This window comes from Aquarana catesbeiana, linkage group LG04, assembly GCF_042186555.1.
Source record: "Aquarana catesbeiana isolate 2022-GZ linkage group LG04, ASM4218655v1, whole genome shotgun sequence".
Taxonomy (NCBI): Eukaryota; Metazoa; Chordata; class Amphibia; order Anura; family Ranidae; genus Aquarana; species Aquarana catesbeiana.
Genome location: NC_133327.1, coordinates 581,427,822 through 581,441,846, shown reverse-complemented (window position 1 = coordinate 581,441,846; position 14,025 = coordinate 581,427,822). Strand labels below are relative to the sequence as shown.

The 14,025-nt window shown below is 44.0% G+C and overlaps 1 protein-coding gene across 2 annotated transcripts in view; it reads left to right on the top strand.

The window, feature by feature from the left end:
- Positions 1-261: 261 nt before the first annotated feature.
- The window catches only part of VRK2 (VRK serine/threonine kinase 2), a 205,847-nt gene continuing 192,083 nt past the window's right edge, over positions 262-14,025 (top strand). For both annotated transcript variants that reach the window (XM_073628115.1, XM_073628114.1), the window contains exons 1-2: positions 262-403; positions 13,457-13,595. In XM_073628115.1, the coding sequence (XP_073484216.1) occupies positions 13,469-13,595 (127 nt within the window). In that variant the 5' untranslated portion in view covers positions 262-403; positions 13,457-13,468. The remainder of the gene's footprint in view (positions 404-13,456; positions 13,596-14,025) is intronic.

Genomic DNA, 14,025 nt, shown 5'->3' with positions numbered 1-14,025 from the left:
ACATACATATACATTCTGTTTGGGTACAGCATCGCATGACCGTGTAATTGTCAGTTAAAGTATCGCAAAAAAAAAAAAAAAAGGCTTAGCGAGGAAGTTCAAAGGGTTAATTTCAAACTTGCAGAAATAACAGCTGGACACGAATGGGTTGCCATAACTAACTAATAAATAACCCTTTACAAATCTTCCAGGAGAGCCTACAGTGACAGTCTGCAGTGGGAGGTCAGAAACTTTTACTTTCGCTTTTGAGTAATGTGTACCTGAGGGACGCTCCATTTCCACAAGCTCCTTATTCCTCCTAGTAGGAGAGAGTCTATTGGCAGACACTCCCTGCTGTCACATGACCCTGCTTCTACTTTGCCCGGGCTCTTAGCAAGCAGCTGTGCGGAGATACAAAGTTGCAGTAAGTTGTGCTCTTTCTTTAGTAATCAGGATGGAGGAATATTGTTAGAATTCGTAAATATTTATCACAGGAGCAGCTTCTGTAGCATGGGTCAGGGTAACCCTGTGTGCAGTAATGACAGAATTAAAACAGAAACCAAAACCCTGTTACAATGAAGTGTGTGCTGTGTGAGGAGTCTGTGACATGTATAATGGGACATCAATCCTGGGGGCTGTACTGCTGTGTAGGTCTGAGCCTGTCCCCGTGTTCATCCTCAGCGTTTTCAGAGGACTTTTTTTTTTTTTTTTTTAATATTATTTATGGGTTTTGTTAAATTTTTTTTTTTTTTTTTTTTTTTTTTTTTTTTTTTGTGGGTTTTTTTCAGGCTTGAGCGTTTTTTGTCTTAGCCAATGAGGTCAGGTATGTTCAGATCTGTACGCACCTGAGGCCACTGCGAAGATTTCATTGTACTGAGCCAATCATAAGGATTCAATGCAATCCCCACCCCACAGAAAAACGTGTACATGCCCAGGGAATGTCACAGCTACAGGTCACGGGTGGGTCCAGTACAGGTGACAGATTCCTGGTGCTCAGGTGGGTTGGGACTGGAATCTGAACACGTCTGAGCTTATCATTAGCCAATAGAAAGCTAGTTACCAGGGAACCAGGCGTGTTCAGACATGACCCTTGCATACACATGGTTGTCGGCTTTGGCAGCTTCTCAGTGAGATAGCTCGAATGGGTTTGGACTCGTGTCTGAACATACCTGAGTTCATCCCTACTAGTTAAGCCCTGTACGCACAATCAGAAAATCATAAGAAAAATGCTGATTTCAAAGCGATCGTACAATAATCTGATCGTTAATACAGAGCTTTTGAGAGCTGATCAGGACAGTTCATCCAATATTATTTGATCGGACATGCATGAAAAAAATTTCGGACCCAGATCGTACGATTTTCGTTTAACCCCTTCCCACCCGCCGGCCGTCAAATGATGGCTGGGTGGACGTCATATGACGGCCCTCCAGAACGACCGCTCTCATGGGCCGATCCCGGCCGCGCCGTGTTTCTAGGACACGGCGCAACCCCGATCTATGTAAAGAGAGCAGCTCTTTAGCCATGTTTATGGCTGTGTCCAAACACAGCCGGTCACATGTAAACACGGGGATGCCGGTAATCGCGCTCCTCGCCTCACACTGACAGAGTGTGAGGTGAGGAGAGCCGATCAGCGGCATCTCCTCACTGAGGACATCTAGGGATGTAATCAGGGCACTGATCATCAGTGCCCTGACTACAATTAAATGACAGCAATGCCACTGCCAGCAATCAGTGCCCACAATTAGCACCAATCAGTACCCACAAGTGCCAGCAATCAGTGGCCATCAGTGACGCCAGTCAGTGCTGCCCATCTCTGGTGCTCATCACTGCTGCCCATCAATGTCCATCAGTGCCGCCTATCCGTGCTGCCTATCTGTGCCCAGTGCCACCTATCAGTGCCCATAAGTGTGGCATATTCGTGCCTCCCCATCAGTGCCACCTCATCAGCACCTATCAGTGCTGCCTCATCAGCGAAGGAGAAAAATTACTTTTTTACAAAATTTACTGACAGAAACTAAGAAACTTTTTTTTTTTTTTTTTTTTTCAAAATTTTTGGTATTTTTCTTTTTTTTTTTTTTTTTTTTTTTTTTAGGAAAAAATAAAAAAAAACAAGGAGTGATTAAATACCACCAAAAGAAAGCACTATTTATGTGTATAAAATGATAAAAATTTCACATGGTTACAGTGTAGCTTGACCGCACAATTGCCATTCAAAGTGTGACAGCGCCAAAAGCTGAAAAATGGCCTGGGCAGGAAGGGGGTGTAAGTGCACTGTATTGAGGTGGTTAATCAGTACACCTGGCGTTCGAAAATGCAATACAAATGCATTACAACACATGACATCGCTTCCGGATTTTTATTCTGTCGTACGAGAATTTTTGTGACTTTAGTATAATCATCAAATTCGATCTGAGATTATCATGCAAAAAAAAAAAAAAAAAACGATCATTCGTCCGATAATCTCATTGTGTGTACCGGGCATTATTAGGAGGATCTGAGGCAAGAAATTGTGTGAAAAGTTAGCATTTTCAGGTGCTCTGGTTGAAGGCTACAAGGGCAAAAATGCCCTATTCTGCCCCACAGAACGTTCTTCAAGCGACATGCCAGTGTTAACGGGTACCATAAGTTATAATGGGGATTATGATATTAAAGTGATTGTAAAGTCCCTTGTTTTTTTTTCTCTAAAAATAACAAACATGTTATACTTACCTGCTCTGTGCAGTGGATTTGCACAGGGCAGCCCGGGACCCTCTTTGGCGCTCCTGGCCCCTCCCTAATGTCGAGTGCCCCCACAGCAAGCAGGTTGCAGCCGAGTCACAGCTCCTTGTGTCCAGTGACATTGAGCCTCTGCCCACCCCCTCTCCCTCCTGATTGGCTCCCGCTGCTGACAATCAAAGTCGGTTAGCCAGTCAGGAGGGAGAGTTTCAGACGGCCGAGATACTTGTGGACAGAGATGGGGCTGAGGGGAGGCTGCTGCACACAGAAGGCTTTTTATCTTAAGGCATAGAATGCATTAACCACTTCTGGACTGCCCCACACAGATATACTGCGGCAGGGTGGTCGTCATGCCCAAAATCACGCACTGGGTCTGGGGCACACGTGCGCATCGCCAGCGACCTGCTCCCACTGTGATTGGACACAGTGGGAGCCAATCAGCGGGTCCAGTAGACCCGATGTTCGCTGGTGCCTCGTGATCATTCTGAGGAGAGGAAGAACGGCAGTCTGCCTATGTAAACAAGGCAGACACGATTCTGTGAGAGGGGAAAATGGAGATCTTGTGTTCCTGAACACGGATCTATGACTTCCCCCAGTCAAAGCATCCCCCACACAGTTAGAGAGCACTAAGACATGGAGCCTTGGCCCCGCCCCCTCTCCTGACTGGCTAACTGACTTTGATTGTCAGCAGTGGGAGCCAATGGCGCCGCTGCTGTGTCTCAGCCAATCAGGAGGGAGAGTCTCAGATGGCCAAAACACTTGTGGACAGAGATGGGGCTGAGGGGAGGCTGCTGCACACTGAAGGCTTTATATCTTAAGGCATAGAATGCATTAACCACTTCTGGACTGCCCCACGCAGATATATTGCGGCAGGGTGGCCCTCATGAGCAAAATCTCGCACCTGTGCGTGATTTCGTGCACTGGGTCTGGGGCGCACACGGGACACAGCGGGAGCTAATCAGCTGGTCCGGTAGACCCAATGTTCGCTTGTGCCTTGTGATCGTTCTGAGGAGAGGAGGAACGGCAGTCTGCCTATGTAAACAAGACAGGCCGCCGTTCTATGAGAGGGGAAGATGGAGATCTTGTTTTCCAGCAAAGCAGGAACATGGATCTCTGACATCCCCCAGTCAAAGCATCTCCCACATAGTTAGAAAGCACTCCCTAGGGGCCCATTTAACCCTTTGATTACCCCTGATGTTAACCCCTTCCCTGCCAGTGTCATTAGTACAGTGACAAGGCATTTTTTTTAGCACTGATCACTGTATTGGTGTCACTGGTGCCCAAAAAGTGTCACTTAGTATCAGATTTGTCTGCTGCAATGTCACAGTCTTGCTAAAAATCACTGCCATTACTAGTGAAAGACGATAATACAAAAAAAAAAAATCCATACATCTATCCCATAGTTTGTGGATGCGATAACTTTTGAGCAAACCAATTAATATACACTTATTGGGATTTTTTATTACCAAAAAACATGTAGCAGAATACATATTGGCCTAAATTGATGAATAGTTAGATTTTTTTACGTTTTTTATTGGGTATGTTTTATACCATAAATTAGAAAATATATATATATTTTTGTTTAAAATTGTCGGTCTCTTTTAGCGTAAAAAATAAAAACTGGCGATCAAATATCACCAAAAGAAAGCTCTATTAGTGGGAAAAAAAGGGACATCAATTTTATATGGGTACAGTGTCGCACAACCATGCAATTATCAGTTATAGTAACGCAGTGCCATATTGCAAAAAAATGGCCTGGTCATGAAGGGGGTAAATCCTTCTGGGGGCTGAAGTGGTTAAGATAAAAAAAAAAACTTCTGACTTTACAACAACTTTGTTTCAAATTCTCCAGCTGTGAATGGACCTATCTGTAAATTTGTTCACAAGGTAAAGGTTTTGTTTAAATATAGGAGAAATTGTATAGAAAGTATTATTTTATTAAAGGGAAAGTATTTCCAAAGCTCTTTTGGCCATACTTCTTCTGTCGGTCACAAGCATAATTGTGTGCATCCTACTGCATTGGGGTGTGTACTCCAAAGCTCAAACACACATGCCTTTCTCTGCAGCCTCAGCTGCACGGGAGAAGTGAATAAATTGGTCTGTGCTGAGCGGCTTCCTGTTCATTCACAAACTGAAGCATAGTACACAGTTTACCGTGCTTCAGTTATGAATAGACACAGTGAGCAAGTGTGTTCATTTAGGAAAGTGCTTGTAAATTACATATTTACTAGCCCCTTTTCCCACTCTCCATCCTGAAACATCACTGCAGTAGCCAGGGGGAGAGGAGGGAAGCTAGCAGCCCTGCAGGGTGGGGGCAGGGCAACAAGGGGAGCACCTGGGCAGTAGAGAGAATCGGCACTGAACATAGTGATTAGGGTGTGCCCAGGCACACCTGGCACACCCCCTGCATACGCTTATGGTCACAAGAGTGATCTTAAGCTGGCCATACACCATACAATTTTCCTGTTCAATTTTCTTTAGATTTACCTTCAACTATGTAGTACAAGGGCCTGCCTGATTGCATCCAAATTGAAAGTGTTTAGGTTTGACCTCCTATTATATGGTTTTGGTAAATCTAAAGGAAAGTTGAACAGGAAAATTGAATAGTGTATGGCCAGCCTTAGTTCTTCACTCCTGTGAACCAGATTCAGCTGAGAGTGGGCTAACATCTGCCATGGGTGGACAGCTATGTAAGGATCATGCGAAGTCGGGATCTGCATAGATTCCTGCCTGGCAGCTGGCTAAGTTTCTCAGCATGCCACTGAGAGCCTAAATCAGCCACTCCTGCCCCCTGCACAGTCCTGGGATTCAGTTAGAGCTAGAGAGGCAGAGCACAGGGCGGTGACTGACAGTCACCGCTCTGTGCTCAGAGTGGACCTGAGAACCCGAGCAATCAGCAGTCTTTGATCGCTCAGTTCTTGGTGTAGCGTAGGCGGGGGGACAGCTGCAGCATCAGATCGATGTTGCAGCCATCTGGATGAGTATGTTTATATTTATTTTTTGATTCCCGCATTTCTATTTAAACAAAATTAACCTGATAATTACATTACATTAACCACTTCAATACAGGGCACTTTCGCACCTTCCTGCCCAGGCCAATTTTCAGCTTTCAGTGCTGTCACTTTTTAAATGACAATTGCGCGGTCATGCTACGCTGTACCCAAACTAAATTTTTTTTATCATTTTGTTCCCACAAATAGAGCTTTCTTTTGGTGGTATTTGATCATCTCTGCAGTTTTAATTTTTTGCTAAACGAATAAAAAGACAGAAAATTTAGAAAAAAAATGTTTTTCTTTGTTTTTTGTTATAAAATTTTGTAAATAAGTAAGTTTTTTCCTTCACTGATGGGCACTGATAAGCTGCACTGATGGGCACCGATGAGGTGGCACTGATAGGCAGCACTCATAGGTGGCACTGCTGGGCACTGATAGGTGGCACTGATGGGCACTGATGGCTGGCACTGATAGATTTCACTGATAGGCATCACTACTGGCACTGGCAGGCATTTTTTTCTTTGGCAGCTGCCTGGGCACTGATTGGCATTTCCCTGGTGGTCCTGGCGGCATCCTGGTGGTCCTGGGTGGGCATCCGAGGGGGGGCTGCACTGATAAACAATCACCACATACCCCCCCCTCGTCAGGAGAGAAGCCTATCAGCTCTCCTCGCATCTGTCTTCCTGTTTACCTTATGATCAGCCGTGATTAGACACGGCTGATCACGTGGTAAAGAGTCTCCGTCAGAGACTCTTTAACTAGATCAGAGTTGCGGTGTGTCAGACTGACACGCAGCAACAACGATCGGCGACGATGACGTCTGTTCAGGATATCACAACCACTTTGCTGACGTCATATTGCTATATGGCGGGCGGCAAGTGGTTAAAGCCTTTCTTTTCCATATGTGTTGCCCCCCCCCCTTTCCGGGACCTATGGAGTCTCGTATCTGCATGTGCACTTCCACCCCACAGCAGGGAATCGCCTGGCCTGCAACTCATTGGAATACAAAAAAGTGTGAGTTCAGGTTAGAGATATGTTTTGAGGATGCTTAAGCTCATCTATAATCTTGAATCCCCAATCTGACAGCATAAGGCCGTTGATCCCCGCTTAGCAGGCAGATGACAGTTCCTCAACTGCTCCGCGGATGCAGAGTGGACATGGACGCAGCTTCTTGTCCTCTATGGGCTGTCAGATGGAAACATACTGCCTGTTTGTTTCTATTTGACTGTCATCTGATCCGATCTGCTGAACAGATAGGGAACAGATCCCCATCCATTCGTTTTTAGTGGACTGGATCGGATTGGATGTCTGCTGGTACCAAGGGACAAATGTCCGCTGACATACATAGAGAGCAATGCATGGTCCGATCGGGTCCGCCTGAAAAACTGACTTTTATCATAATAATTTGCATATTTCTATCTTTCAGTGTTCCAGAGAATGTATTGTACCACATCCTTTCCGATTTTTGGTTTCATTATGACAATCTGCTCCAATTACCATGTCACAGTGAGAAAAGCTTCTGTGTTTGCTTCTTCTAAAGCAGGGAGCAACCTCAGGGGGGATTTTATCAAAAGTTAAACTTTTCAGTGGAAATTGAAACCTGAAATTTGGCAAGTCAGACAAGGGAGCTTCCCAGGGGGGACTTTACAGAACATCTAAAGGTGTATTTTATTTTTCATTTGGAATAGTGTCATTTTCTTTTACACTTTTTTTTTTTTTTTTTTTTTTTTTTACTGTTTTTTTCAGTTCGCATTAGGAATTCTCTCTTGTTTTTTGTTCTGGTAAACTTTACAACAGAGACTGAAATTGAAGGAAAATCCCAAAACTTTAAGTTGTCACCAAAAAAAAAAGAACACTTATTCTGGTGTCAAGTAACAGGATTTCCTTTCACTTCCTGCTATTTCTCTGCCATTTTCAGGCTTATCATCGTGGCGTATGATATGAGTCTTCTTCTTTAGCGGTGGCAATAGACTGTCCTTCCTCCTGTACTGAGGGGCATGTACTAATGTCAGCCCAGGCTGTGTGATGACCTACAGTAAGAGTGTTGTATGACACTGGGTATCATTCAATGCAGAAGACGAGCTGCACTCTAGCAGTAATCTAAGCTTTTCTCTTCCTGTGTCACTTTGTATTATATGGTATGAATCTGTGAGGAATCAGTCTGCGGCATTGGTCCTTGAAGTGATACTAAAGTCTAATTTTTCTTTCTTTAAAGCAGAACTTCAGTCATTTTTGTATCTTTCCATCTATTAAATCCTTTGCCCTTGTTATTTTAAATTTGGACAGTAAAGCATTTTTTTATGCCAGTAAATACCATATACAGCTCACTTCCTGTTTCTTGTCTGGGAAAAAAAGCATAGGCTTATGATATCATGCACAGCTCTCCCTTTCACTCTCGTGAGAGTTTTCCGAGGGGGTGAGTTATAAGAGGGCCAATGAGAGCTGCAGAGCAAGATGTGTGCCTCTATGTGTCTGTGTAAATCCATGAAGTGAACAGGCAGCAGCTTCAGCTGCCCACAGTTAAAATAGATGCAGTCAGACTTAGTGGATGGAGATCTCTGCAGCATATTTGGCAAATACAGAATCGCAGTATATATAACATATATAAAATAATATGCAAAGTGGTTGGAGGGAAACTTCAGAATTGCAAAGCTGTTTTTATTACAAATTATGTGAGCAGACTGCACTTCCTCTTTAAAAATAACAAACATGTTATACTTACCTGCTCTGTGAAATGGTTTTGCACAGAGAAGCCCAGATCCTCCTCTTCTCGGGTCCCTCTTCAGTGCTTCTGGCCCCGCCCTCCTGTCAAGTGCCCCCACAGCAAGCAGCTTGCTATGGGGGGCACCTGAGCTGAGCCGCAGCTCCGTGTGTCCATTCAGACACAGAGCTGCGCTTCGGCCCCGTCCCCTCTCTCTCCTGATTGGCTAACTGACTTTGACAGCAGTGGGAGCCAATGGTGCCACTGCTGTATCTCAGCCAATCAGGAGGGAGAGTCCTGGATGGCTGAGGCAGTCGTGCAACATTGCTGGATAGAGATGGGGCTCAGGTAATTATTATGGGGCTGCTGCACACAGGTTTTTTCATCTTAATGCATAGAATGCATTAAGATAAAAAACCTTCTGCCTTCACTAGCACTTTAACTCTCCCCATGGGAGTAAAGTGGTATACGGCCCACAGGCTATGAGGGATTATAAATATCTGGTGAGTTTTTTGTGGTGATGGTGACACAGAGGTGTATTGGAACACCAGGAGACAATTACGGCATTTCTGGACCAGCAGTCTGAATGTTCTTATCTCTCACTTACCTCATCCACAAAGGGTATGAAATTTCATGTTTCTGTCTAAGTTTTAAAATATTCTTTCTGCTTGCATCGCTTCCTGTTGGTCAGCTCCCATCATTTACTATGTTTTTGCATCACAGAAAAGGGCATGTATTTCCAGTCTGGACCACACCTCCCTCATTACTATACCACCACTTACTTCTTCCCTTGGTGACCATACACATTACAAACTGTTTGTACAATCTCCTTTAAATCTACCATCAGCTATGTGGTGCAAAGGGCCTGTCTGATTTGATAAAATTGTTAGATTGTTCAGGTCGGCCCTCCTCTTGCATAATTCTAATGGAAACGGTACGATCAGATTGCATAGTGTATGGCCATCATTATACAAGTACATAGGAGGGAGTGGATGGAGACACTGTCAGCTGTCAGGCCCCGTTTACATCTTCACATAAAGGGAACTCACTTTCCTGCACATGTTTATTTTTGTTTGGGGGGGGCGTTTTGGAGAGTTTCCACTCATCACGCCTAGGTCAGCGCATTCACTTGAATGGGCTGCTCTATGTGCAGCAATCGCCCCAAAGAAGCTCCAGAACTTTGTTTTGGAGTGGAGCATGGTGTGTTTTTTACTGTACTTTTTGGATGCGTTTGCAGTGTGTTTCTAAAACGTACAGCAAAGCTGATTTGAGTGGGCTGCGCTACACATGGCAAAGTAGCTCTTGGGACATTTTGGCATGGAGCGAGTTGCACATTTTTTACTGTGCATTTAGCTGCGTTTGTCGCCCTTTTTTCATGTGACAAAATGTGTGTTTGCTTCTGTGTTTGGTGTGCCGTTAACAATTAATGGCACTGAAAGCACAACTAGGTAATTTTAGGTGTATAAAGGTGGCCATACACTATACAATATGATTGTACAATCACTGTATAATTGACTTTAGATTTACCAAAACTATAAAAAAGGAGAACCCACCTATCTATCCACTCACTATGTATCCAATCAGGCAGGCCCTTTCAATACATCAGGGGTGTCCAACCCGTGGGCTACATATGGCCCCAGGTAATTTATCATACGGCCTGCACCTGTCTGGAGAGACGCTGGGGAAGCCAGGCAAATGCACGCATGTAGTGATTAAGGGGATGTTGTGCAAACATGGTTGATGGTGAAAGATGTGTGCTAATGAGATCAGCTGGTAAACTCCTTACTGTGTCTTACTGGTTTCTCCGTCCCAAATCTACATACCAGCAAGTGATGAAGCTTTGTAAGAAATACAGCAAGGGCTAAGGTAAGGCCTTGCTCTTAAAATCAAATAAAGCTTTGATTTTTTGCAACTGAGGTACATAATGGTATATTGGTATAAAGGGGAGCTGGAATTTAGATTTAGAAAAAAAAGTGAACTTCGCCTTTAACCACTTCAGCCCTGGAAGATTTGGCTGCTCAATGACCAGGCCATTTTTTACGATACGGCACTGCATCGCTTTTACTGAGAATTGCGCGGTCGTGCGACACTGTACCCAAACACAACTGACATCCTTTTTTTCCCCACAAATAGTTTTCTTTTGGTGGTATTTGATAGCCTCTGCTGTTTTTTATTTTTTGTGCTATCAACAAAAGAAGAGCGACAATTTTGAAGAAAAACACAATATCTTTTACTTTTTGCTATAATAAATATCCCAATTTAAAAAAAATAAATTTAGGCCGATATGTATTCTTCTACATATTTTTGGTAAAAAAAAAATCGCAATAAGCCTATATTGATTGGTTTGCGCAAAAAGTTATAGCATCTACAAAATAGGGGATAGATTTATGGCATTTTTATCGGGACTGCGTTATTGCGGCAGACAAATTGGACACTTATGACACATTTTTGTGACCAGTGACATTTATACATCGATCAGTGCTATAAAAATGCAGTGATTACTGTATAAATTACACTGCCAGGGAAGGGGTTAACACTAGGGGGCGATCAAGGGGTTAACTGTGTTCCCTAGGTGTGTTCTAACTGTAGGGGGATGGGACTGACTAGGCTAAGAGAGAGATTGGTGTTCATACTCAGTAAGAACGCAGATCTGTCTCCTCTCCCCTGAAAGAACCGGGTTGGTGTGTTTACACACACACATCCCCGTTCTTGTTCTGTAACGAACAATCACGGGTGCCCGGCGGTCATCGCGCCCGCCGGGCACTCGCATCGGCTCTGGGGACACACTTTGGGCATCTTAAAGAGCCGATGTACAGCTACGATGACTCACGCAGGGGAGCCAACCTGCCGCAGTAGACGCGGTTAAAGGGTCTTTTAACCACTTGCCGACCACGCTATAGCTGAATGACAGCTGACAGCCAATGTTGGGCCCGAACTGATGCTCGGGCTAAACCATTTGCCCAACTCTAGTCCTGACCTCAACAAGATATAACACCTTTGGCATGAATTAGAACAGAGACTGCAAGCTAGGCCTGATCATCCCAATCAGGCCTGGCCTCACAAATTCACTTCTGGAAGAATGGTCAAACATTCCTATAGACACACTCCTTAGGACACAGCTCATCACAGATTGGGGGAAAGGGCCAATTATGGCGGGCCTTTACCATGTAATTAGCTGTGTCCAATTACAGCTGATCATGATGTAAACACAAGCCGGTTATCGGCATTCCTTTCCTCACGCTGACAGCATGAGGAGAGGAGAGCTGATAACCGGCTTGTGTAAAAGGGACATCTACACTGATAGTCAGGGCACTGATTATCAGTGTCCTGATAATCAGTGCAGTCTCGCCAGTGCTGCCAATCAGTGCCACCTATCAGTGCCCATCAGTACATATCAGTGAAGGAAAGAAATTATCTGTTTGCAAAATTGTATAACAAGCTATGAAAAATGTTTTTTGTTTAAAAATTTTCGGTCTTTTTTCGTTTATTTAGAAAAAAATGAAAAAACCCAGTGGTAGTTAACTACCACCAAAAGAAAGCTCTATTTGTGTAAAAAAAAGATAAAAATTTCATTTAAGTGCAGTGTTGCATGACCACACAATTGTCAATCAAAGTGTGACAGCGCTGCAAGGTGAAAATTGGCCCAGTAGGCAAGTGGTTAAAAATTGCAACTCTGCCAAGATCCCAGTCACCAGGGATCAGCAAGGTGTCCATACACGAAAGCTGGTGTCCGTGAGTGGTCCTTGCAGTGTCCACAGCCGCCCGTTTTGTGTTCGGCTGCGAGGAGCTGGTCAGAGGAGCAGGACAGATGAATATTCTGTCCCCCTCTTTTTCCAGCTGAACATGCCCCGCCCCCCGTGAAATCAGAGCCAGGGTCGTGACAACAGCCATTATGAGACATTGTCTAGTGACTCTCCGCCCCCTGCACCTCCCCCAGCAGTTTTCCAGCCTCTCTCCTGCAGGCGGCTGCTTGAGTGGGCGGGATGGGGGTGTGCCTGGAAGAGGGAGGCAGCTAAGCAGGGGGAGCTGAGTGACTGTTCCTGGAGGTGAGCTCAGCTAGCAGTACATCGTGCATTAGTTTACAGGCAGGCACCCCTATGCTGAGTCTTTTGGGTTACTGCAGCTTAGCATGGAGGTGTTAGCTGACAAATGGGGTTGCATCTCCTTTTCATGTAGCACAGTGAGAAATTGTCCCATGTGCCATGTATGCAATCTCAGCCTGTCCCGTGTGTCATGCATGCAATCTCTGACTGTCCCGTGTGCCATGCATGCAATCTCATACCACAAGCAGTCTTTATTTAAATGTTATTTTAAACTTTATTTGTACTTGTAGAATTAGGCCAGAGAGTAGACAGTGTTTTTTGATGATTTTAATTTGAAATGTACCTTGGTGTCCTTCACTAAGGTCTGTACTTTGGTAAATATCCACCACAGCCTTGGTCTATGCTTATCCCTGCCGGTCACCCAAACAAAAAAAAATATGAGCCATTGAAGCATCCTATTTCATATTATCCTGGCAGGGACAGGAAAACCCTGAAAATAGAAGGGTGAATGGGCCATTATATTCTTCTCTGTGTGTTTTCTGTCCCATTCAGGTGGGCAAAGCAGTCTCTCTCTGTTACTATCCTAAAGGAGGAAGGGGGATTGGTTGATTTGGCTAACAAAAGTGATAGATGTATTCTCCTACTTACGAATTGAGGTTGTGCTTGGACCTGAACCAGAAAGTGGTGGTGGGGGGGGGGGGGGTTAAAAGTTGAGGGGACACATGCATAGCTGTATGCCTACGAATTGCCAGCCTTGATGTGTGTGATGCAATAGTCCATACGTACTTTGTGTGTATTGCAGGATTTGCCTTCACAGATCTTTTTTACATCCCATTGCTGCTCAACCCCAAAATCATTATATATGGTGGAGAGTTATTTGGCTTCTTCTAGCCTCCTCCACTATGGCTACATTTACAGCAGTGCTGATTGATAATGTAGAGCGCTTATGTACGAATTTCCACTATTTCAACTTATTTGAGGTTCACTCATTTTGTATAAAGATTTTAAAAAGGTCTTTCTTTTAGGTTAAACAAAAAATGCCTCCGAGGAAAAACAAGCTGCCAGTTCTTTTGCCGGAAGGTTGGATAGTGACTGACACAAGCAAAAAACGTTGGAGATTGGGCAAAAAGTTTGGCCAGGGAGGATTTGGTTTAATCTATTTGGGTATGTCATTTACAAATTATTTTTCTACATTGTAGTATTGAATCACACCTCCTAACCTTCCCTGTTTTTTACAGAAATTTTGATTGTCCATTAGGGTTTACTGCATAGGCTTTGTGATCAGTGTATAGTGAAAATGTCACCCTGGATATGTACCTTGTCAGATGATACAGGGTGCCATAATGATGTATAAAAAACATTGATGGTTATTCAAGATATGAGGCTCGGTTTACAAGGTCTGGAAAGTATTGGGATTGCCATATTGCAATGATCTCCTCAGAGATGGTCTTTTTGCCAATTTATGTCAATTTATGTCCAGTTTTCAGACACTTTCAACCAAATTTCAACTGCATAAACAGAACAAGGCAGCTTACCTCCAATACCTTTCATCCCATATGATGGACATAGATCGCATAAATAGTACTTCCGCCTA